Source organism: Capra hircus, chromosome 10 (assembly GCF_001704415.2).
Source record: "Capra hircus breed San Clemente chromosome 10, ASM170441v1, whole genome shotgun sequence".
Classification (NCBI taxonomy): Eukaryota; Metazoa; Chordata; class Mammalia; order Artiodactyla; family Bovidae; genus Capra; species Capra hircus.
The window spans coordinates 55211307-55237322 of record NC_030817.1 but is presented as its reverse complement, the minus strand read 5'-3'; the positions used below and the strand labels follow the sequence as shown (position 1 = coordinate 55237322).

The following is a 26016-nucleotide window of genomic DNA, read 5'->3' as shown; positions in this document are numbered from 1 at the left end:
ACCAATTTGTGTGTTTTTGAAGGAACCTCTCTGGAGTAACCATCAACTGCATGTTAATTATGACGCTACTTTCAAAGGTCAACAAACAAAATAACCCAAATCAAAATGACATGTCATTCATTATAAACTACATTGATTCATTCCTCATATCATGTTCATCTCCAGGGTTACTGGTTTTCTTCCTAGGGAATGGGCCAGGATGCACCTGTCTGATGGAGAGTTCCACACAGATCCACACTACTGATTCACTCTTGTGGCTAGTTTATATCCACTGCCCTGGGCCAGGCCTGATTCAGCTCTCCCACAGGCTCATGGCCCTTGGTTTTCCCCTTTCAGCATAAGTGCATTGCTCTCTTACCAAGCCCCTAGACGTATAGCTTCAAATATACAGCAGTTAAGTAGTATGGGTCTTTCTGCCTGGCAGAGGCCCAGCATTTGACTTATAAGGGAGTCAGGGAAAGCTACATTATTTTCAAGCTATAACATTTTCACTTTTTCTTGAGCTTTCAGTGAACTCATGTACTTTCCCATCTGTCTAAAGCCTTTTTATTTTACCCAGATCTGTCCTTCCCCAAGTTCTGGGGCTCTGAAGTGGCAACTATTACGCTGACTATATTTAAAACTCCATCCTAATATCATCAACTATTACTCACATTCATTGTCTAAAGTAGCTTCATGTCCATCTCCCAAGAGAAGTATCTACTTCTTAAGGGACAAGGGTTCTATTGTGGAACACTATCATTTTGGTAATACTGGCAAGCAATGAGATAAAGATGGAATTATCTGCAACCATCCAGAGTCAGCTTGCTGGCAACATTTTAGTGGATCTCTCCACAGTGTTTGCCCTATATACATTTTTTCTTTCAGAAGCGGGATCATGTAGTACAATTCTGTCTACCACGCTGATTTTTTAATGATCTTTCATACAAGTGTGCTTTAATTAACAAATCAACAAATCTGCTGTTGTCCACAGGCCCCATTCCAGGAGGATTTTCACGTGGAAGGTGAATGGACACCACCTAGAGACTAGAGACATTGAGAACAAGGACCCCCTGTGTTGTGCCGTCTCCTGAGTGAGAGGGCAAGTGTGCTTTTGAGTGTGGGATATTTGAGTTCTTTTGTGTGAGGTTTCTTTGAAACTGTGCATTTCCACTCACGAAACAAATGGTGCCATAGAATGCCTGGCACTAAGGTATATAAATGACTTACTGAAACCTTCTTGACATTTATGCTCTCTCATATGTACTTCAAGGCGATACTAGAGCATTGTAATAAAGTGGACTTTTGATGATATATGATCTGACAAAGTGATTATTTTTGTCAAATATCTTTCAAAGATGACACAAATTTAGTAATATTTAGTACTATATGTTTTAGATAAGGATTTCTTCATACTGCTTGGATACAAAAATGTCATATAATTTGAAGCCCTCACTTGCAAAGGGCAGCAATAAGTGTTATGTATTAGCCATTGGAGGGCCCTTTACTATTTAGACTGTACCAGGGCCCAAAGTCTTAACTCTAAGAAAATATTCAAGGGATTGTGGGGAGCTTTTGTTTTTTAGTCCATTGGTTCACTTTGAAGATGCCTGAACTCCACTGACCCTGGGCTGGGCTGGTTGCAGTGAACTTACTTAGCACTGCTACCCTCAAAAGCTATGTCCATGGTATATAACTTCCCATGGGGCCATTACGTTTTCTCCCTTCCAAGATGCCTCTGTCTCAGGGATGCTGAATGTGAGTAGAGTGATAATATTATTATATTAGCTACCACCAAACTGGAAAACGCAGCTACCTCAGTGGATCCAGAATCCATCTTTTCTTCAAGTTGAGCGGTTCGTCCTTAGAGCCTTGTTGGGTCTCTGTCATCTAGTCAAAGAAAGTGGTGATGAAAGGGGTTATTCAAGCTGGTTTATCTGCACCTGGCTTGAAACATGCACACGGTATCATTCCAACTGTGAACCAGAAAATATGACTCAAGACAAATGTCAGACTGTACTTCTATATGGAGAGACTTTCCATTTTTAACAAGGCACTCCAGTCATCTCTCTTTAAAAAGACCCCCTTCACAGCACACAGAACTTTAAAAAAAGGCACAGGGACATGGCAGATTATGCTAACAGTATTTGAATAAAATGTATTTAAGGGAAATGCTAATTGCAGAGAATGTCTGGCATTTTAAGAGAAAAAATTGCTCTCAAGTTGAACCAAGTTTTGTCCTTTATATTATGGCGAATGAAAAGTATTTTATAGCCCTTTAAATTTCCTTAAGCAGCAACTGTTCTTTAGCAAATCTGGAAAAGCTTCATGGATGAGGCAAGACCCTGGCCAAATTGAGAAATTTTCATGTTTCCCTTGGGAAACAGATTTGCATAGTCTTGCTGAAAAGCAGAGGTGTAGAGGTGATCTCTCTTTGCTATGCTGTGCACAATTGATTTGGTTCCTATGACGATTCCTGTCTGTGTCCCAGCACTGAAGTTGTGCCATCTTCTCAATTGATGAGAATGGATACTGCTGACAGTAATAATAGCAACAGGAATAACGATGGCACCCCACTCCAGTACTCTTGCCTGGCAAAGCCCATGGATGGAGGAGCCTGGTAGGCTGCAGTCCATGGGGTCACGAAGAGTCGGACACGACTGAGCGACTTCACTTTCACTTTCCACTTTCATGCATTGGAGAAGGAAATGGCAACCCACGCCAGTGTTCTTGCCTGGAGAATCCCAGGGACGGGGGAGCCTGGTGGGCTGCCGTCTATGGGGTCGCACAGAGTCGGGCACGACTGAAGCGACTTAGCAGCTTTGTTTGCCGTGTGGCTGAACCTGGCTATTATCATGAATCTCTAAAGTCTCAGGTCAAATACCACTGTTTACTATAATATTTTCTGTTTTCTCCATACAAAATTGATCCTCTTTGGGTTTTCCAAAATGCTTGTTTTTTTGTGTGTTCCATTACATGCGAAAAGTTTCCTCATAAAACTTACAGAAACTGTACATAATTCCATAGCTCCAGAGGGAGAAGTTTGAGAAGCATGATGCTAAATAATAACTGATCACAGCTCACTGAGTGCCTACCTAGTAAGGCATCAGATGGTGTTCTGTGAAGAGGAATTCCTGAAACCTGGAATAAAGGGAGATTTGGGGAGCACCACTCAGGTAGCAATCACTTTATTAGTTGTATCTTATTGTAACAAAAAGTTGTTGGGGCCTCCCTGGAGGTTCAGTGATTAAGACTCCATGCTTCCAACGCAGGGGACGCAGATTTGATCCCTTGTCAGGCAACCTAAGACCTTGTATGTCACATCACAAAAAGAAAAATTTCTTCTGACTGGGCCTTTGGAATTAGTTCCAAGCTCAAGTTACACGTTACACTCTTTTTGTTTATTGCAGGTAGAAAAATACCTTCTAAATAGCTGAGAAGATGAAATGATAATTGAGATATATTTAGGGTTCTCTGAGATTTCTATAAATATTACCTAATAATCTAAAAGCGTTTACCTAGGTTTGGATTGATCTGTATGAGTTATAAAGTAGCTTGTGCTTTTCCATGTAAACATAGCTTGGAGTAACCACTGACTGTATCTTAATTTTGGACACTGATCAGCATTAAAAGCCAAGAATAAATCAATCAAAGACAAAACCGCACATGTCATGAAGAGTAAACCATTCTTCCTTAAAGGCACTTTTCCCAAGTTACTGATCTTCTGCCTTGGGGATAGGTCAGAATCCTTCCATCACATGCTCAGTTCAACTCAAGTCAACACCTGGCATGTAGGTGCAATGGGCAGTTCCCGTGCAGCGTCCCAAATTTTCCCACAGGAAGATGTTAATGTCTGTCTGCAACAGCATGTTGTTTCCTTAACTTTCTCTGAGCTGATAGACTTCGATTGCATAGACTGACAGGCGCACAGTCAGGTGGTTGCATTTAATGGCCTTGCAGCGCACAGAGCTCATCTGATGTGCTCTTTTGTCAGCCCAATGAGCCACCGCTTCTGCCACCACTCTTGGGTGGTGGCCCTAGGAAAGCCCCAAGTAAAACTGTAATGTTGGTGGGTATCTTGTGAGACAATTACTTTTTCAAATTGTATATGCTTTGGAGAAGTATTTCAGAGAACTTGTGCTTCCCGACGAATTTCTAGACTAGAAAGAAACAGGAGAAATTATTTTTAATATTGTATATTATTTAACCCAATATACCCAAAATATCATCATCTGAAGGTGTAGTATTAAAATTATTAATGGGATATTTTACATTTTTAATACTAAATCTTTGAAATCTTGTACTTTACAGTTAAAGCACACTCCAGTTTGAATCAGCCACATAAGTGCCCAAAAGTCACATGTGGCTGATGGCCAATGTTTTGAACAGCACAGGTCGAAAACTTCTTCTCTTACTCAGACCTGTCCTTTCCTAATTTCCTGGGATCTGAAGTGGCCAGTATAATGTACAAATTCCATTTAAAGTCCTGTTCCTAATTTCTGCCCCTGGTGATTAAACAAATCACTACTTGATTAACATAGTCATAAGGCCTGCTCTTCCCAAACTGTATCTACTCTTCAGAGGAGAAACAGTTTTTTGTCCTATTACAGAAGTAACAATGCTTATTGGGTTGATCAGAAAATACCTTTAAGCAAGAAGAGAAAAATTTGAGCCCTCCATAATCCCACTGTCCAGAGATAACTACACACCCTGTTTTAGTGGCCATTCTGAAAGACTTCATATGTGTATCTTTACCCAGAAATGAGATCATATGGTGCACACTGTTATAATTATTGTCGTCTATAACTTCAGTTTAAGTGATCTCTAACATAACGGATATTATTGTGTCATTTCGTTGCTATGTTGTGTCTGACTTTTTTGTGACCCCATGGACAGTAGCCACTGCTGGGCTCCTCTGTCCATGGGATTTCCAAGGTAAGAATACTGGAGTGCATTGCTGTTTCTTTCTTCAGGGAATCTTCTCAACCCAGAGATTGAACCCGTTTCTCTTTCTCGGCAGGCAGATTCCTCACTACTGAAGCCACGGATGTTATATCTCAGTTTATTTAACCAGTCAGCCCAGAGGTTATCAGAAATGAGAACTTGCTCTAGACAAGAAATGAATATTATCTGGATATACCTTAAGAGTAGTCCTACCACTCAGGAAGGACATGAGTGCATTGGTGATTAAATGAGGGGTGGGTGAATTGTGTCAAGTGGAGGAATCTTTAGGATTAGATGTTTCTGCAGATGGAGTGAAGGATGCCAGCACGTGCAGAGTGCGCCCATGGTGTGTGTGTTTTGAATGTGTCAACTCTCTGGTAGTCTTTCCAGAGTGAGAAGAGTCACGTATGAGGCTATGGTGTGTTGCTCAGACTGCCACCCCCGCTTCAGCTTCTAGGCACTCATTCTCCTAGCTGCTAACAAAACACAGATGAATTCTTCTCCAGGAAGGAACTGCCTTAGCTGAGGGGCTCAACCATGATCAAGGTCATGCCCGCTTCCCTGGGAGGCCTCTTGGCCAACGATTGATCGATGAGGGCAGGAGGGGTAGTAATTGCCTGCCTCCTTACCCCACACTGAGATAAATCCTCAGGCCTCTCCCAGTTCCAGAGCTCTTTGTGGAATCTGTGGAGGCCTGTGTGGGGACTGCATCGCCACTTTCATCCCTTGGCCCAATCCTGCTCTCTTCACCCCCCACAGGCGTATCTCTCAAGAGCATCTTCCAGTAATGCAGTTAACGTCACATCTCTAGTTTACTCTGTTTCTCAGGGAACCTAGTCTGTGACAGACGCTTAAACTTTTATTGATCTGACAAAGAGTTTATGTGTATATTTTACAGAAACAACTCAACTATTCTAATTGTAATAGTTACAGATTTCTCCACAATACTGGTGTTACTGGAAATGTCACATTTCCCTTCTAAATGAGATCTAGCTTGGATTTCTTGCTTGAGAAGGCAACTGAAAGTGTTCTATGTATCTCCTTCTCTATGGCTCTTTCCAGGCTTCCCTGGTGGCTCAGATGGTAAAGAATGCACCCTGCAATGTGGGAGACCTAGGTTCAGTCCCTGGGTTGAGAACATCTCCTGGAGGAGGGCATGGCAGCCCATTCCAGTATTCTTGCCTGGAGAACCTCACGGATAGAGGAGCCTGGTGGCTACAGTCCATGGGGTCACATAAGAGTCAGACACCACTGAAGCTACTTAACATGCATGCATGGCCCTTTCCTTACCATTTGGGCTGTACCAAGATCCCAGGTCTCTGGTCTGACAAAAAGTTGACACGGAGGTGGGGAGGCCCATGAATCAAGGCCAATTGGAAGTGGTCAAACAGGAGATGGCAAGAGTGAACGTCGACATTCTAGGAATCAGCGAACTAGAATGGACTGGAATGGGTGATTTTAACTCAGATGACCAGTATATCTACTACTGCAGGCAGGAATCCCTCAGAAGAAATGGAGTAGCCATTGTGGTCAACAAAAGAGTCTGAAATGCAGTACTTGGATACAATCTCAAAAACAACAGAATGATCTCTGTTCGTTTCCAAGGCAAACCATTCAATATCACCGTAATCCAAGTCTATGCCCCAACCAGTAATGCTGAAGAAGCTGATGTTGAACGGTTCTATGAAGACCTATAAGACATTTTAGAACTAACACCCCCAAAAGATGTTCTTTTCATTATAGGGGACTGGAATGCAAAAGTAGGAAGTCAAGAAACACCTGGAGTAACAGGCAAATTTGGCCTTGGAATGCGGAATGAAGCAGTGCAAAAGCTAATAGAATTTTGCCAAGAGAACACCCTGGTCATAGCAAACACCCTCTTCCAACAACACAAGAGAAGACTCTACACATGGACATCACCAGATGGTCAACACTGAAATCAGACTGATTATATTCTTTGCAGCCAAAGATGGAGAAACTCTATACAGTCAGCAAAAACAAGACCAGGAGCTGACTGTGGCTTAGATCATGAGCTCCTTATTGCCAAATTCAGACTTAAATTGATGAAAGTAGGGAAAACCACTAGACCATTCAGGTATGACCTAAATCAAATCCCTTATGATTATACAGTAGAAGTGAGAAATAGATTTAAGGAATTAGATCTGATAGATAGAGTGCCTGATGAACTATGGAATGAGGTTTGTGACATTGTACAGGAGACACGGATCATGACCATCCCCATGGAAAAGAAATGCAAAAAAGTAAAATGGCTGTCTGGGGAGGCCTTACAAATAGCTGTGAAAAGAAGAGAAGCAAAAAGCAAAGGAGAAAAGGAAAGATATAAGCATCTGAATGCAGAGTTCCAGAGAATAGCAAGAAGAGATAAGAAAGCCTTCTTCAGTGATTAATGCAGAGAAATAGAGGAAAAAGACAGAATGGGAAGGACTAGAGATCTCTTCAAGAAAATTAGAGATACCAAGGGAACATTTCATGCAAGGATGGGTTCAATAAAGGACAGAAATCATATGGACCTAACAGAAGCAGACGATATTAAGAAGAGGTGGCAAGAATACACAGAAGAACTGTACAAAAAACGATCTTCACGACCAAGATAATCACGATGGTGTGATCACTCACCTAGAGCCAGACATCTGGAACGTGAAGTCAAGTGGGCCTTAGAAAGCATCACTACGAACAAAGCTAGTGGAGGTGACAGAATTCCAGGTGAGCTATTTCAAATCCTGAAAGATGATGCTTTGAAAGAGCTGTACTCAATATGCCAGCAAATTTGGGAAACTCAGCAGTGGCCACAGGGCTGGAAAAGGTCAGTTTTCATTCCAGTCCCAAAGAAAGGCAATGCCAAAGAATGCTCAAACTACTGCACAATTGCATTCAACTCACACACTAGTAAAGTAATGCTCAAAATTCTCCAAGCCAGGCTTCAGCAATGTGTGAACCGTGAACTTCCAGATGTTCAAGCTGATTTTAGAAAAGGCAGAGGAACCAGAGATCAAATTGCCAACATCTGCTGGATCATGGAAAAAGCAAGAGAGTTCCAGTAAAACATCTATTTCTGCTTTATTGACTATGCCAAAGCCTTTGACTGTGTATCACAATAAACTGCGGAAAATTCTGAAAGAGATGGGAATACCAGATCACCTGACCTGCCTCTTGAGAAACCTACATGCAGGTCAGGAAGCAACAGTTATAACTGGACATGGAACAACAGACTGGTTCCAAATAGGAAAAGGAGTACGTCAAGGCTGTATATTGTCACCCTGCTTATTTAACTTATATGCAGAGTATATCATGAGAAATGCTGGGCTGGAAGAAGCACAAGCTGGAATCAAGATTGCCAGGAGAAATATCAATAACCTCAGATATGCAGATGATACCACCTTTATGGCAGAAAGTGAAGAGGAGCTAAAAAGCCTCTTGATGAAAGTGAAAGAGGAGTTGGAAAAGTTGGCTTAAAGCTCAACATTCAGAAAACGAAGATCATGGCATCCAGTCCCATCACTTCATGGCAAATAGATGGGGAAACAGTGGAAACAGTGGCTGACTATTTTGGGGGGCTCCAAAATCACTTCAGATGGTGACTGCAGTCATAAAATTAAAAGATGTTTACTCCTTGGAAGAAAAGTTATGACCAACCTAGATAGCATATTCAAAAGCAGAGACATTACTTTGCCAACAAAGGTCCATCTAGTCAAGGCTATGGTTTTTCCAGTAGTCATGTATGGATGTGAGAATTGGACTGTGAAGAAGGCTGAGCACCGAAGAATTGATGCTTTTGAACTGTGGTGTTGGAGAAGACTCTTGAGAGTCCCTTGGACTGCAAGGAGATCCAACCAGTCCATTCTAAAGGAGATTAGCCCTGGGATTTCTTTGGAAGGAATGATGCTATAGCTGAAATTCCAGTACTTTGGCCACATCATGCGAAGAGCTGACTCATTGGAAAAGACTGTGATGCTGGGAGGGATTGGGGGCAGGAGGAGAAGGGGACGACAGAGGATGAGATGGCTGGATGGCATCACTGACTCGATGGATGTGAGTCTGAGTGAACTCCGGGAGATGGTGATAGATGGGGAGGCCTGGCTTGCTGCGATTCATGGGGTTGCAGAGTCGGATACGACTGGGCGACTGAACTGAACTGAACTGAACTGAACTGGGGAGGCCCTGCCCAGGCCTTAGCAGTCTTCTCTCTGGAGGCAGGTGGTCCCCTTTAGGCACCCCTTGCCCTGTGCTGGCCTGGGCCCTTCCATGCTCTTCTGTACTCGTGTGGCTCCACAGCTCCCCACATGGAGGAAAAATGCTCTACAACCTAATTCCGTCCTAGAAATTCCAGGCTTTATTCAGTCATTTCCTTATTCGTGATGAGCGGATTTTATTCTTTAAACAGCAACAGTTGGTTGTCAGCCAGTTGGAAGCAGCCTCAGGAAAGTGGCCGAGCCTTAAGTGAGTTGGCTAACTTTCACGTTTCCCCTGAAGAGGCAACAATTATAAATATCTCTACCCAAGAAGCAGAGGTGTGGAAGTAGCCTCCGGTTCCTGTGCTGGGAATAACGGGTGGTTCAATTTTTATGGGGATTCCTACATTTTTTTCCTGTTTTAGAAATTCCCCAGACATCATTGATGACAGATGGATCAGACATGGTATGATTCAGTCATTGTTGTGGGTTGAATTGTTTCTCCCCAAAATATATGTGGAAGATCTGACTCCAGTACCTCAGAACTGGAGTTCTTGTGACCAAGTTTAGAAAAATAGCATCTTTATAGATGAAATTGGTTAAGATGAAGTCATATGGGAGCAGGGTAGACCCTTAATCCAATAAGACATGTGTCTTTTTAAGAAGAGGTGAAACACAGAGGCACAGACAGGAGGGAGAATGCCATGCCTAGAGGCAGGCAGAGACTAAGCTGCAGCTGTAAGCCAAGGAGCTCCCAGAGCTTCCAGCAAGTAACCAGGAGCCAGGAAGAGGCGAGGAAGGATACTTCCTACGCATTTCAGAGGAAGCACGGCTCTGCTGACATCTTCATTTTAGACTTCTAGCCTCCAGAGTCAGGAGACAATTTCTGTTTTCTATTTCTCAAAAGACATCATAAAAATATGAAAAGCAAGTCACAGGGGAGATAGGTGTAGTACTTAAAAGTGACCAAGAAGTAGTGTTCAATGTGTGTATATATGTACAAGAGAAAGAAATGACACGATAATATATATTTTTTTAATTTAAAAGAATTTTATAGAAGAAAGCTGCATGATTAATTACACGCAAAATTGCTACACCTCAATTATCAATGACGGGAATGCAAATTAACATGATAATTTACTATTTTAAAATCATTGTATTAGTATCTAGGGCTGCCATAACAAGGAACTACAGACCACAGGTCTTAAATAATGGAAATTTATTTCTGCACAGATCTGGAGTTAGGAGTCCAAATCCAGATGTTGGCAGTGTTGACCTCTAAGGGACTCTCTCCTTAGCTTGCAAGTGACCATCATCTTCATATTGTCTTCCCTCTGTGCGTGTCTGTTCTAATCTAATCTCTTCTTACAAGGATACCAGTCACATCAGATTATGGCCCCCTCTAATGACCTCATTTAACCTTAAATACCTCTCTAAACTGGCAATCGTGGATGGTAAAGAAGGCTAAGTGCCAAAGAATTGATGCTTTCAAATTGTGGTATAGGAGAAGATTCTTGAGAGTCCCTTGGACAACAAGGATATCAAACGAATCAATCTTAAATCAACCCTGAATATTCATTGGAAGGACTGTTGCTGAAGCTGAACCTGCAGTCCTTTGGCCACCTGAGCCAACTCACTGGAAAAGACCCTGATGCTGGGTAAGATTGAAGGCAAAAGGAGAAGAGGGCAGCGGAGGATGAGATGGTTAGATAGCATCACCAACTCAATGGACATGAATCTGAGCGAACTCCAGGAGATAGTGAAGGAGAGTGGAGCCTGGCATGCTGCAGTCTATGGGTTTGCAAAGAGCTGGACCCGACTGAGACACTGAACAACAACAACAGCAACTGCTTTAAAAGATCTTGTCCCTAAATATAGGCACATTCTGAGCCACTACAGGTTAGGATGTCAGATTGTGAATTTGGGGAGGGCACAATTCAGCCCGCAACACTCACCATATTAGCAATATTTTATTTTTTTAATTTATTTATTTATTTTTTTTTAATTTTAAAATCTTTAATTCTAACATGCGTTCCCAAACATGAACCCCCCTCCCACCTCCCTAAGATGTTAGCAATATTTTAAAATCTGGGGCGTCCCTGGTGGCTCAGTGGTAAACAACCCACTTGTCAGTGGAGGGACGCGGGTTCAATCCCATATATTGAGGATCCCATATGCCGTGGAGCAACTAAGCCCCTGCACCACAGCTATCAAGCCTGCACTCTGGGTCTTAGGAAGCACCACTGCTACTGAGGCGGGAGTGCCCTAGAGCCGGTGATCCACAGCAAAAGAAGCCACTGTAACGAGAAGCCTTCCCACCATGACTAGACAGTACCCCTGTTCACCACAACCAGAGAAAAGCCCACACAGCAACAAAGACCCAGCACGGCCAAAAACAAATAACATTATTTAAAAAAAATCTGATCATACTACATGCAGTTGAGGATGGGAGCAATAGAAAATCTTACACTTAATCTCACATTAAAACTGAAGGTGCAAATACACTAGAGATGTACTGAGAGGACCTGTATACCTAAGCTCATACCAGCTGTGGAGAAACTGGAAACAATCCGAGCATCCATCAGCACGAGAATGAAGCATGTTTACACAATGGAATGGTGTACATCAGTAAGAATGAATGGACTAGAGCTCTACATGTGCACGTACATGAATCTTACAATGTAGAATGAAAAAAAAAGCAAATTGTGAAATAACGTTTCAAATTACTTTTATAAAAAAGGGAAAAATAACTAACTTTTAGGGAGAAGTATGTATATATGTTGTTATTATTTAGTCTCTAAGTCTTCTGACTCTTTTTGACCCCGTGGTCTGTAATGCATCAGGCTCTTCTGTCCATGGGATTCTCCAGGCTAGAATACTAGAGCGGGTTGCTATTTCCTTCTCCAGGGTATCTTCCCAGCCCAGGGACTGAACTCAAGTCTCCTGCATTGGTAGGCAGACTCTTTACCACTGAGCCAACAGGGAAGCCTCCTTGTGTATATGCAATAAAAGTAATATTTAAAGAGGAGGGGAGGGACTTCTGTGGCAGCCCAGTGGCTAAGATGCCTCGCTCAATGCAGGGGGCCCAGGTTTGATCCCTGGTCAGGGAACTAGATGTCACACGTTGCAATGCAGAGCAAAGATCTTCCTGCATGCCTGCAACTAACACCTGGCACAGTCAAATAAACAAATAAATAAAATAAAGGGGTGGGGGAGAGAGAGGGAGAGAAATGAGAGAACAATAGCTCCAAATTCAAAATAGTACTTAAATCTGGGGAGAGACAAGAATGTGGTTAAGAAGTATTACCTTGGAAGCTTCAACTGTTTTGAAAATAGTTTTTTTTTTTTTTTTTTTTAAGCTGGTTGGTGAGTAAATAGGTGTTCACTATATTATGCTTTGGTCTTTACATACATGAAATGCATTTTTTTTTCTAAAACCTAGAAAAGAAAAATTGAAGAAAATGTGAATGGAATCTAGATAACATGGACAAAGAACAAAAATAAGTCTTCAACAGGAATGTTACTTCTGGTCAGCATTAAAGTAGTGATAGGAAAGAGAATGGAATACTTAAAAATTTGGTTGCTGTTTACAGAGAAAAGACAGATAAATCAGTGACTACCTGGGATCAAGCATTTGACTGGGGATCAAGACTAGAAGAGTTTATTTTCTAGACAGCCCATAAGGAAGTATAAGCTGCTATGTATTAATTACTGTGTTCACCAATTTTAATAAGTCATATCAAGTACTTGGTTTAATATGAAGGTATAATAATCACTATCATAAAGTAAATGTATGTACATGGTTAAAATTTTAAAAGACTTACTTACAGAGATTGAAATAACATTAATGACACTGTACATAACTTGGATTAAGCAATAATTAAGACAAGCACCACCAGAAAAAACACACAACTACCCCAGGAAAGAACATACTAACTTAGAGTGGAAATGAAAAGTTAATACTACAATGAGGATCCATTGTATAGCACAGGGAACTATATTCAATATTTTGTAATAACTTTTAATGGAAAATAATTGAAAAAGAATACATATATATATGATCACTTTTCTGTACACCTGAAACTAACACAACATTATAAAACATCTATACTTCAATTGAGAAAAAATAAAGTTATCCCCAGCCTTCCCACAGGGGCTTCTTTAACTGCTTTTCACACCTTGCTCTTCCCATTTTGGGATCATAGGTAGTGTCAATTAGTGACTTCACTCAGGGTTCTTAGCTAATTGCACGTCTTTTCCATTTTCACCATGTCAGGCTTTAGCTGACAATAAATTCTCTGGGTCTTTATTATGCGGATCACCGCAAATCCTATTTTGGAACCAAGGGATGGTATAAATACAGAGAATCAGTACACTTCCCAAGAAGACAAGGATTCTGTCTGCAAGTGGTAAACTAGTGATTTCCTGCTTAGGACAATTGCATGCGTTAATCTTTTAGGTGCTGGTATCATCAATAAGGTGTGTAGTTTCAATGCAAGTCCTTGGGATAAGGCTTTCTTTTCCTTTTGTCTAACTACCTAGAGAGGAGATGGGTTCAGGAAAAGCAGCTTTGAGGGTGGCACTATACTGAAGCGATTAAAGCACAGAGGGAATGAGCCAAATCGATCTGAATCTGAGTCCCAGCGCCACTCTTACTGGATGGGAGATTTTGGACAATTGTTTACTCTCTACAAGCTGTAGTTTCTAAATCCCTCCCCTCTTTAGAGGGTTGTTTAGGGATTAAATAAGACCCCAGTATGTAGTGAGTATTCGGTAAACATTAATATCATTAATGGTATAGTTTCTTTAACAATTTCAGGGCCTGAATACAAGATGATGGTGAACCTTTCATATTTATTTGTTTTTGCTGTTCAGTCACTCAGTTGTGTCCGACTCTTTGCAACCCTAAGGACTGCAGCATACCAGGCTTCCCTGTCCTTCACCATTTCCTGGAGCTTGCTCAAATTCATATCCATTGAGTCGGTGATGCCATCCAACCATCTCATCCTCTGTCGTCCCTTTCTCCTCCTGCCTTCAATTGTTCCAGCATCAGAGCCTTTTCTAATGAGTCAATTCTTTGCATCAGGTGGCCAAAGTATTGGAGCTTCAGCTTCAGCATCAGTCCTTCCAATGAATATTCAGGATTGATTCCCTTTAGGATTGACTGGATAGATCTCCTTGCAGTCCAAGGGACTCTCAAGAGTCTTCTCCAACACCACAGTTTGAAGGCATCAGTTCTTTGGTGCTCAGTCTGTTTTTTGGTCCAGCTCTCACATCCATACATGACCACTGGAAAAAACGGTAGCTTTGACTATACGGACCTCTGTAGGCAAAGTAATGTCTCTTCTTTTAATATACTGTCTAGGCTGGTCATAGTTTTTCTGCCAAGAAGTAAGCGTCTTTTAGTTTCATGGCTGCAGTCACCATCTGCAATAAAGTTTGTCACTGTTTCCATTGTTGCCCCATCTATTTGCCTTGAAGCGATGGGACCAGATGCTGTGATCTTTGCATTCTGAATGTTGAGTTTTAAGTCAGCTTTTTCACTCTCCTCTTTCATCTTCATCAAGAAGCTCTTTAATTCCTCTTTGGTTTCTGCCATAAGACACAAAATAATGAAATAATCGTGTAATCAGAGTTTCCACTGGGGGAGGGGGTTTTCACTTTCTACTATTGTGATTTAAGAATCAGGAAGGATACCAGGCCTCTAACTCTGGACTCAGCCTATAGCTACTGGTTTAGATGAATGAATGACTGAAGTGTATCCCAGTGTAAGTAATCTAATTGTCCTACGTCTTAGTTCTCTTCTGTAGAATATTAATCTATGGAAAACTAATTGTTTTAGAAAACCTTCTATATAGAGATTGTGTTGATGTTTTTTTTTTTTTTTTTTTTTTTTTTTGTTTTTCAGGTTCTGTGTGTTCATGTCACAAAGACCTTCAGGAGAGGGGAAAGCCATTTTCACTGAGGTCTCATTGGAAGCAAGCTGGCTCCTGGGCATATCATGCAAGTGTGCTATGCTTAGAGAAGGCCATTCACCCAAGAATCTACAGACTGGCCTGAAGAATCAATAGGAAATGATCCAGTCAGAGAGCTCTGGGAATTCTTCTGCTTGCCATTCTGACTTCAGCAGGTATGGTTACTACCCCCTGGCTGCATACTGATTCACACTTGCCCTCTCAAAAAGCAGAACAACAGTGGTCACTTTTAAAAGAAAGTATTAATTATTCATTTATGGAAAGCATTCACTTTCCTTACCTTTAAAAATTTGGAAATAATGGTACTTAATCCAAAGCAAAGATAATGGAAAATATTTAGGAGACCGAGTTGCTTTAAGAATGAACATTCTGGATGTTCAGTGCAATACAAAACATGCACACAGTCTCTGACACATAGTGAACTCAGTGAATGAAACTGAACTGAGTGGATGAATGGAAGGAGAAAGGAAAGAGAAGGAAGAAATTAGCAAAACGCTAGGATTTACAATACCTGGGCTGTGATTCATAATTTGACTGATGAGCCTCAGTTTCTTATATCGTAAACAGAAGCAGTGTCCACCGCATTGGTCTGTTGTGAGAAAGAAATTGAACAAAGCAGAGAGAGATGTGGTTAAAAGCACATGACAGTCATAAGACCAGATCAGGCTCAATACAACACAATATAATTCATCAAATATTTACTGAGCACTTATTATTTGCCCGGCATTGTATGTCCAGGCACTGAAAGTGGAGGAGATGAATAAGACAGCCAGGCTTGTCCCTTAGACACGTCTGCTTTGGGATGGAGGCAGACCCACGTTCTAGACAGTAGCCCTTCTCTTTATTTTACGTATACTGATAGTAGGTCCCACAGACTCCTCTCTGGTTGTCTTACCACAGTCCTTACCCTCAAGAAACTCCTAGTTTAGTAGGGAAGACAAACTTGTCAACCAAAAATTCCACAGCAGGCTGCTGAATGCAGCAGTGGTGGCACACAGAACGCACATGAACGGAATAAGGAGACATGGAGAACTGTAGTGAAGGAGTCGAGTAAAGGATTCTGAACAGGTGGATGTCTGGCTGAAGTAAAACAAAAGGAGTTCTTTATAGAGGAAAAAAAAAAGCAGAGAGGGGCATTTCAGATACCAGGAAGTGTCACGTGCAAAGGCAAACCGACAGGAAATTGCTAGTTTCAGCTTCTGCCATTAATTAGTTCTGTTGAATTGTTTACAGGATTTCATCAAGTCCCACTGGACTTCAGTTTTCTCATCTTAGGAAATGAAGGTTGGGAGGGAGGTAGAGGTAGAAAGGCAATGTGGATTTTTTTGGTAAGGTGCTTTCTAACTGGATACCTTCATGATGGAGCAGAGAGAAAAGGGCAGCTTTGAATTATCATGTTATGTTTAGGGCATGAGCCAAAAACCCATCATTTGTGACAATCAAGATGATAGGCAGGGAATTCCCTAGTGATCCAGTGGCTAAGATTGCATTCCCAGTGCTTGCGACCGGAGGTTCCAACCCTGATCAGGGAACTAGATCCCACATGCCGAAACCAAGACAAACAAATAAATATTTAAGTTGATAGGCAGAGCCGGTAGTCATTCAGAGATTTTTGCATACTTTAATTCACCCACTCCACCAACATTTATGGGATTGACTGAGGCAGCCAGTGATACTCCTTAAGAAAGCCAAGGTCTAGCAGAGGGAGACAGACTCATAAACAAGTACACGAGTACCATGGACACTAACTGGTTTACAGACTGCAGGTTCATGGGGGCAGTAAAACAGAAGCTCCTAGCGTGTGTTGTTCACATGCGGGGCTGGAGGTGAGCAGTGGGGTACAGGATTTAGCTCCCAGCTAAAAAGAACTTGCTTCCTTATCCTTCACCTTTTCCGAGAAGCCGCCAGCATTTTCAGCCGCCAATTCTTCCTGGCAGGTCGACCCAGGGGTCCTCCCTCTACCGGCAAACTTTCGCAGGCCGGTGTAAGCGGTTCCCTGCACGCAGAGCGGATGCAGGCCCCAGGGCTGAGCAGAAGGGGGCTGGCCTTCGCCACAGCTTCGCTCCCACGCGAGCCCCAGCAGCTCTGGCTACAAAGGGCCGCCGGAAGGGCGAGCCGGCCGGCGCCTCCAAGGGTTGGACTCCTGGCCAGATGGGCGGGACTCAGGCTGCAATATAAGGGGGAGCGCCCCTGTCCCGGCTACAGTGCTGAAGCTGGAGCGTCAGCAGGCACCAGAAAGCAACTTGAAACTCACGAACCAGAGGGACTGAAAAAGAGGCAAAGGTCTGATTTCTACTTCTTTGTTTCATTAGTACCAATGAATGGAAGGCGGGTGGCTTTGTGGGCGCGAGCGAGCTCGCCGGGACTGGCAGGGGATCGTTGGTGCGTTGATACCCCGAGGGGTCTGGATAGGTGTCCAGCCACTCTCGAGAGGCCCCAGGAGCCCAAACTCATTCGCTTCTCTCTTCCCGCAGGAACGCTTCTTCCCGCCACTCCCAGCCCCAGCCTCGGAGGATGCGGCTCCTCGGGAAACTGCGCGCCTCGGCGGCGAGCAACGCGCCTCTGGAGCCTGCCTTCTCCAATGTGCTCACCCCGAACCGCATCCCCGAGTTCTTCATCCCGCCGCGGCTGCCCACCCCCTATGCGCCCGAGTCCTCGCCCCCGGCCGCCGCGCTGCCCCGGAGGTGCGCTGCTGAGACTGACCTTTGGCTTCGAGGAGCCGACGACGGCGCGGGGCGCACGGATTGGGACCCGCGCTCGCAGGCCGCACTCTCGCTGCCGCACCTGCCCCGGGCGCGCACTGCCTACGGCTTCTGCGCGCTGCTCGAGAGCCCGCACACTCGCCGCAAGGAGTCGCTCTTCCTCGGGGGCCCGGGCTCCGTCGCGCTCCCGCCCGCGCCCCGTCCCCGGGCCCACACCTACGGGGGCGGCGGCGGAGACGCTCCCCTCGCTCCCGGGGCGAGATCCCCCATTGCGACCCCCGCAGCCCGCGGTGGCCCCAGCCCGTCCCTGGACACGCTCGCCCCGCCGCCCCGCTCCCGCCGCCTCCTACGCGCCCCGGAAGGGCTGCTGCGCCGAGCATTGCGGGCCGGGAGGAGCCGAGGCCTGACCCGCGCCCGCTCCGTCTCCAGCGGGGACGGGGAAGATGATGACGAGGACGAATGCCGCGCCAGCCCCGGGTCCCCGACGCAGGCCCCAGTCACATCCCTTTCGCCGCATCGCGACCCGCGTCCCGAGCGCCTGGAGGCCGAGGGCACCGTAACTCTGGGCCGCGCCGGGGGCGCCCTGAGCCTGGCCGCCGAATACAATCGGGCCAGCGGGCGCCTCCGTGTCCGGCTGCTCCGTGCCGAGGGCCCGGCTGGAGGAGCAGCCGAGCCCCGCGCCCCCGTAGGCTGCAGAGTCAGCTTCATCCTGAAGCCGCGGGGCGCCGTGGTCCGGCGGAGCCGCAGGGCCGTCTTGGAGCAGGACTTGTGCTTGGACGGGCTCTCGGAGGACGAGGTGCGCCGCCTGGCCGTGCGCGTCAAGGCGGAGAACCGGGGCCGCGGGCTGGAGCGGGGCCGCCTGCTGGGCCAGGGCGAACTGCTGCTGGGCCCCCTCCTGCTCCTCTGAGGGCGCGCTCTGCCGCCGGGCCTCTCGGACACTGAAGCCACTGATATTGTACAAAATAAACGTTATTTATTTATTTTTCTAATCATGTTCTTGCTTTGTTGCCGTTTTAATTCTTAGATGTCCGAACTTGCCATCGTTTATTGGTAGGGAAGGATAAAATGATGACTCCCTCCTCTATTCAAAACACGCAATCCTTTTTTCCAGCCCCCTCCCCCTCTTTTTTACCGTAAGAGATTGGCTTGTGGCTGAACGAAAGGAAAAAGAACGACACTCCATCTGCGTTGCTTTGTCATTCTTAATTTATTAATATAGCAATACCAAACGACTTACGGGTTTTAAAAAAAATGGTATTCCTTCAGAATCATGCCCAACGCCAGGATGCACATAGACAGCTTTCCATGTTTGGTGTGTCGGTTCATGTTCTCATTCGTGCACACACACCTCAGGGTGGGAACCTTCTGTCACACAGATACCTTGGTGAGAAAAGAATTCCTTTCCCATGAAGAAAGTACAGGATCTTTCTGAAAGTGGAGTCTTCAATAATGGCTAAGGAGAAAGAAAGAGAGGAAGCAAAGGAACTTCCAGTGGATGGTATGTGGGCAGGAGATACTCCTGGCCTCCCCTTCTGCCTTCTCCAGAAGGAGCCCTGGGAAATCAAGCTATTTCAGAAAGAAATTCATTCCTATCTCTGTAAACAAGGTGATATTTTGCTTTGTGGCTTTATTTCTACCTAACTATATGTATGGTGCTCCATCGTTTCAGTCCTGTCTGACTCTTTGAGACCCCATGGACTGTAGCCTACCAGGTTCCTCTGTCCATGGAATTTTCCAGGAAAGAATACTGGAATGGGTTGCCATTTCCTACTCCAGGGGATCCTGCCAGCCCAGGGATCAAGTGTCTCTTGTAGGCAGATTCTTTACTGTTGAGCCACTGGGAAAGCCCTGTACATAGTAATTAATACAATTGGATTTCCCAGACGAGTTGAAATGTAAACTGCCAGTTTTTTGAAAACAGGATTCTAAGAGAGTGTTTCTTAATCCAATTTATTTTCATTTGTTTATTCAACAAATAGACCTGAGTCCACTGGAAACTGATTATACCCAAGAAGGTATGCCCTTGGCTATAGGTATCTATGGTGTGATGGAGAGCAAGAGGAGGTTAGGGAGCGACCTAGATTTCAGTCTTTTATCTGCTGCTTGTCACTTGTCTGTACTATGGCAAATCAGTTCGTCTCCTGGAAATCAGTGAAAGGGGGGAGTTAATACCTACCTCTCCAGGTTTTGTGACGATGTGCCTTAACGTCCAAATAACCCTTAAATACATCTGAAATATGCTAGCATCCCTGAAAAGACTTGAACTGTACTAGTGAACAGGTGCTCAATGATGTTCCATAAAATGAACTGCTTCGTTTATTCTCCTTTCTTTCTAGTTGTTTCTCCTCCATCCTGGAGTGGAAGCTAGCAGAATGAATGGCCACCTGAGACTGAGGATTTAGGGCAGCCCAGGTGGGGTTATAGAACTGTTCTGCATCCCCGTGGTGAATTTCCCCAGAAACAGTAGTTTGCACTCATGCTTCATCAAAATGCGCTTCAACACTGTTATTACCAAAACGAAGTTCTAGGTACCAATTTGGTTAGAATAAATAGATAAAAATCCTGGATTTAAAACATAATTTCAAAGTTGACAAATTAGCCCTTAGAAATCAGCTAATCAAATGACTTCTGAAACTGATCATATATTGCAGAAGTGACAGGTCCACAGCCAGTCACTGGGCTCAGACAAGAGCCAAGATGTCCTGACTTCTGCAGAGGACTGACCTACCCTTTGTTTCTTCCTTCAGCAATTAGATGTTGAGTTCTTACTCTGCATAAGAATTGTACCAAGGTCAGGGGACAAAGCTGTAAACAAGACAAAGTTCCTGTTCCCCCAAGAGTTAATTTTTGTAAGGGTACCAAACCAAGGCCAAATTTTGTTATTACAGTTTGAGGTGACTATCATGAAGACAATAAATTATGGAGGGTGATAGAGATCCTGAGGGTTGGGGAGGTGGCAAATGGGATGTTCTCAGGGACAGAGTGGTCAGAAAAGTCTCCATAAGACCTGAGGACGGAATCACCCACAAGAGAAATCTGACCTATCCAAATAACCACTTAATATGGACATATGACTCATCAATACCTCCAAACCAGAATTCTTGATTTTCTCCTCCCAAATCTCTTGCTCCCCCAATTTTCCTTATTTCACTAAATGGCACCATTCTTCTTTCTTTCACTCAGACCAGAAACCTGGAATCAGCTTTAACTTCTCTCTCATACACACTCCACTTTTCTTAGGTGTAAATGTCACCTCCTTAGAGCATCCTCCACTGGCCATCGTCTTTTTAAAAAGCATCATTGTCGCTGGCACTGCTTTACTCTTTTCCATATCACTTATCACTACTTATATTATATTATAGACTTACTAATTTTTGTTTTTTTTCTTTTCAACTAGAATGCATGCTTTATAAAGACAGATTTGTTGATTTATTCAGTGCTCTATTTCCAGTGCCTAGAAAAGAGTCTGACATATAGTAGATACTCAACAAATATTGATTGAGTGTTGAATGAATAGAGGAAGAGATGGAATAAATAGAGGAGAGTGCTTACTCCTTGGAAGGAAAGTTATGACCAACCTAGATAGCATATTAAAAAGCAGAGACATTACTTTGCCAACAAAGGTCCGTCTAGTCAAGGCTATGGTTTTTCCTGTAATCATGTATGGATGTGAGAATTGGACAGTGAAGAAAGCTGAGTGCCGAAAAATTGATGCTTTTGAACTGTCGTGTTGGAGAAGACTCTTGAGAGTCCCTTGGACTGCAAGAAGATCCAACCAGTCATCCTAAAGGAGACCAGTCCTGGGTGTTCATTGGAAGGACTGATGTTGAAGCTGAAACTCCAATATTTTGGTCACCTCATGTGAAGAGTTGACTCATTGGAAAAGACCACAATGCTGGGAAGGACTGGGGGCAGGAGGAGAAGGGGACGACAGAGGATGAGATGGTTGGATTGCATCACCGACTCGATGGACATGGGTTTGGGTAGACTCCAGGAACTGGTGATGGACAGGGAGGCCTGGCGTGCTATGATTCATGGGGTTGCAAGGAGTCAGACATGACTGAGTGACTGAACTGAACTGAACTGAGAGGACCTAGGACCAAGTATTAAGACAGTCCAACATTTGGAAATACAGAGGAGGAAATGTCAGTGTAGGGGACAGAGAAGCAGCAGCCAGTGAGGTAGGGGAGAGGCCAGGGTAGCATAGAGTTCTGGAAGGCGAGATAGGAATGTATTCCAAGAAGAAGAGAGTACTCAACTCATTTACATCCTGCTGGAAAGTCTAGATAAGTGAAAGCAGAGAAATGCCTATGGACATTGGGAAGGTGAAGGTCAGTGGTGAACTTGACAGGAGGCTAGTGACATTAGGAACCAAATTAGAATAGATTAAAGCATGAGTGGAAGGAGAGAGTGTACAGTTTTGGATGAGGAAAGGAGAGAAAAAGAGCTGTAGCAGGAAGAGAATACAAAGTCAAAGGATAATCATTGCTTAAAAAATTTTAAGATTTTTTTCATGTGGACCATTTTTAAAGTCTTTATTGAACTTGTTACAGTATTGCTTCTGTCTTATATGTTTTGGTTTTTTGGCCTGAGGCATGTGGGATCTTAGCTCCCTGACCAGGAATTGAACCTGCATCCCCTGCATTGGAAGATGAAGTCTTAACCACTGGACCATCACGGAAGTCCCACATTTTCTTTCAATCTGAAAGAATCCAACACATGTTTGGAATTTCCAGGATGGAGGGAGATATTGATAATGAAGAGAAAGAAAACTGGCAATAATTATGGAAGTACAGTCTTATAAAAGCAAGAGAAGGTCCAGAACACTAGGGGGTAGAAACAGGGTAAAGAAAACACATTCCTGGTGCATCTCTTGTTCCACAGCTCATTCTGCCATCCATGCATCCGTCCATCCTGGGGCAGCTCATGCTTGTAGTCTGAGGATGCCGGGAATACGCTCTGATTTCTCATCAGAGATCAGGCTAGAGAGAAGGGCTTGCTTCTACAAACATTTCCATAAGACTAAGAATGAATTTCCCTGGAAAACCCCAGTGAACTTCTCCATGCGTTTTATTGGCACTAATTGAATCTGTCGCTGAGTATGAGGTCAGTGTCTACTGAGGCCCATGGTTCTTCCTATTAGGAAATAAGACAGGAAATGATGTGGAGTATTAAAAGAAGCTGAAAGCCTGATGCTGGAAAGACTTTGCTTCAAATCTCGGCTCTGCTGCCAACTAATTGTTTGATCTTGGGGCAAATGTTTTACTTCTTTGAATTGAGGTTTTTGTCTTTTCTAAAAACTAAGTGTGAAGACGTGTGTGTGTGCTCAGTTGCTCAGTCACGTCCAGCTCTTTTGTGACCCCATGGACTGTAGCCTGCCAGGCTTCTCTGTCCATGGCATTTTCCAGGCAAGAATACTGGAGTGGGTTACCATTTCCTCCTCCACAGGATCTTCCTGACCCAGGGATCAAACCCTCTTCTCCTGGATCTACTGTGTGAAGATAGCCAGGGTTAAAATAGAGAATTCCATTTCATTGCAGGAAGCTTTGCATTAACAGAGGGAGGGGCCCTTCTGAACACCCTTCTTTAGCGCTTGCTGATGAGTATCATTTTGCTGAATGGTTTTTATGTTCACCTATGGTCCTAGTCTTAAGTCTGTACAAAGGGCAGGCTACTGGGAACCTGTCTGGGTGGCTGCACTAAGTGACATAAATACAAAGAATTACATCTTTCCATTCCACTGGTTGTGCCCTTCAGACTCCATCTGCCGTGTTCCCAAGAGAGGAACAACAGCTCCGCTGATGTGTGCTTCTAAAATCCAGCCATTACCACGAGGAGGTTTCATCATTTGTGGACAGCAGGTCCTTGATAAATGTCCCCGGTGATCAGACACTGTTTGTCTTGATGTAGAAAACCCAAACTTTATTTTACTTGGTAAAAAGAATAGGATTTATTTTGCAGATTGCTAACACTTTTTAAAAAAGAAGCAGTGTCTCCTGTCTTCACGTGTCTGTCAGGAAACAGCGCCTCGTTGGTCAGAACTGCCCTCACAATGCTCAGGATCCTTCTGGCTTCCTCCTCCGGGTCACCGCCGCTAGAGCCACCCTCTTTCCTCCTCTTAGGCTGCTCTGCATTGCCTCTTCACCATCATCAAACTTTTAATTTTTATTTTGAAATACTTTCAGATTTACAGAACAGTTGCAAAAACAGTACTACAAATTCCCATATACCCTTCACCCACCCAAATTCTCCAAGTGATAACATTTTCCATATTTTTACCATTATCATTATTTATTTATAATATATGCTATGTATCCATCTGTCTTTTTTTTTTCTAAAAGGTTTCAGAATAAGCTGTGTACATGTGCCATATTAACCCTCAAAGCTACTGTAAGGGCATAATATGCTGAAAGCGAGAAGGCCCTTACTCACCCTTCTGTGTACAGACCCCTGCTCTACTTCTTTTTTTTTTCTTTGGCTATGTCCCACAGCGTGTGGGATCACAGTTTCCCAACCATGGATTGAACCCTCACCCCCTGTGTTGGAAGTCTGAGTCTTAGCCACTGGACCATCAGGGAAGTTCACCTCCGATCTTTCCTGAGAACCTCTGACATCTGGGCCAATGATGGGCACCACTGACAGTGCCAAAATTCTGTTGGTAAAACTTACTTTCCTACTTTTAAGATGAAAACATAAATAAGTATATTGATATCTTTTTCTCTGAAATGGATTATCTTTCCCCTAGGGTGCATAGAATCCAATCCTCTAGATTTTTAATTGTCAAGGAAATCAAGTACTCATTAGGAAGATCAATCTACTTATTCCTTGAAAGAAATTGCTTTGATCCTTAACAGAGAAATCAAAGAATTCTAATACAAACCGAGGAATTCATAGAGAATGAGCAGAGAGTGTAAATGTTAGCCTTTTTGAGGCTAGTAAACTGCCAAAATTCATTGAAGCATAGAAAAAAGCAAGAGAATTCCAGGAAAATATCTACTTTTGCTTCATTGACTGTACTAAAGCCTTTGACTGTGTGGATTACAACAAACTGTGGAAAATTCTTAAAGAGATAGGAATATCAGACCACCTTACCTGCCTCCTGCGAAACCTGTATGCAGGTCAAGGAGCAATAGTTAGAACTAGACATGGAACAACAGACTGGTTCCAAATTAGGAAAGGAGTAAGTCAAAGCTGTGTATTGTCACCCTGCTTATTTAACTTATATGCAGAGTACATCATGTGAAATGCTGGGCTGGAAGAAGCACAAGCTGGAATCAAGATTGCCGGGACAAATATCAATAATCTCAGATATGCAGATGACACCACTGTTATGGCAGAGAGCAAAGAGGAACTAAAGAGCCTCTTTATCAAAGTGAAAGAGGAGACTCAAAAAACTGGCTTAAAACTCAACATACAAAAAACGAAGATCATGGTATCTGGTCCTATCACTTCATGGCAAATAGATGGGGAAGCAATGGAAACAGTGAGAGACTTTATTTTCTCGGGCTCCAAAATCACTGCAGATGGTGACTGCAGTCACAAAATTAAAAGACACTTGCTCCTTGGAAGAAAAGCTATGACAAACCTAAAGAGAGTATTAAAAAGCAGAGACTTTATTTTGCCAACAAAGGTCCATCTAGTCAATGCTGTGGTTTTTCCAGTAGTCATGTATGGATGTGAGAGTTGGACCATAAAGAAGGCTGAGCGCTGAAGAATTGATGTTTTTGAGCTGCAGTGTTGGATAAGACTCTTGAGAATCCCTTGGACTTCAAGGAGATCGAACCAGTCAATCCTAAAGGAAATCAGTCCTGAATATTCACCGGAAGGACTGATGCTGAAGCTGAAGCTTCAATACTTTGGCCACCTGATGTGAAGGGCTGACTCATTGGAAAAGACCCTCATGCTGGGAAAGACTGAAAGCAGGAGGAGAAAGGGATGACAGAGGATGAGATGGTTGGATGGCATCACTGACTCAATGGACATAAGGTTGAGTAAGTTCTGGGAGATGGTGAAGGACAGGGAAGCCTGGTGTGCTGCAGTCTATGGGGTCACAAAGAGTTGGACACGACCGAGCGACTGAACAACAACGAAGCATAGTAAATGTATGAGGCCTTGTAGTGGGTTGGCCAAAAAGTTCATTCCTATTTTTCTAAACATTGTATAAAAAAAAGGAAAAAATGAACTTTTTGGCCAACCCAGTACTTGTGACTTGTCTGACAAGTGATT

At 43.6% G+C, this 26016-nt stretch overlaps 1 protein-coding gene across 1 annotated transcript; it reads left to right on the top strand.

Annotated features, from left to right (window-relative positions):
• C2CD4B (C2 calcium dependent domain containing 4B) lies at positions 16897–18972 on the top strand. The gene is made up of 2 exons (XM_018054291.1): positions 16897–17371; positions 17563–18972. Exons 1-2 carry the CDS (start codon positions 17100–17102, stop codon positions 18695–18697), a joined length of 1407 nt encoding a protein of 468 aa, XP_017909780.1. The 5' UTR covers positions 16897–17099; the 3' UTR covers positions 18698–18972.

What these genes read in the sequence shown, in the direction of transcription:
- C2CD4B (XM_018054291.1), top strand. Translation starts at nt 17,100, where the DNA reads ATGCAGGCCCCAGGGCTGAGCAGAAGGGGGCTGGCCTTCGCCACAGCT. An exon ending in GGACTGAAAAAGAGGCAAAG is followed by an intron (nt 17,372 to 17,562) that starts GTCTGATTTCTA and finishes CTCTTCCCGCAG; the next exon opens with GAACGCTTCTTCCCGCCACT.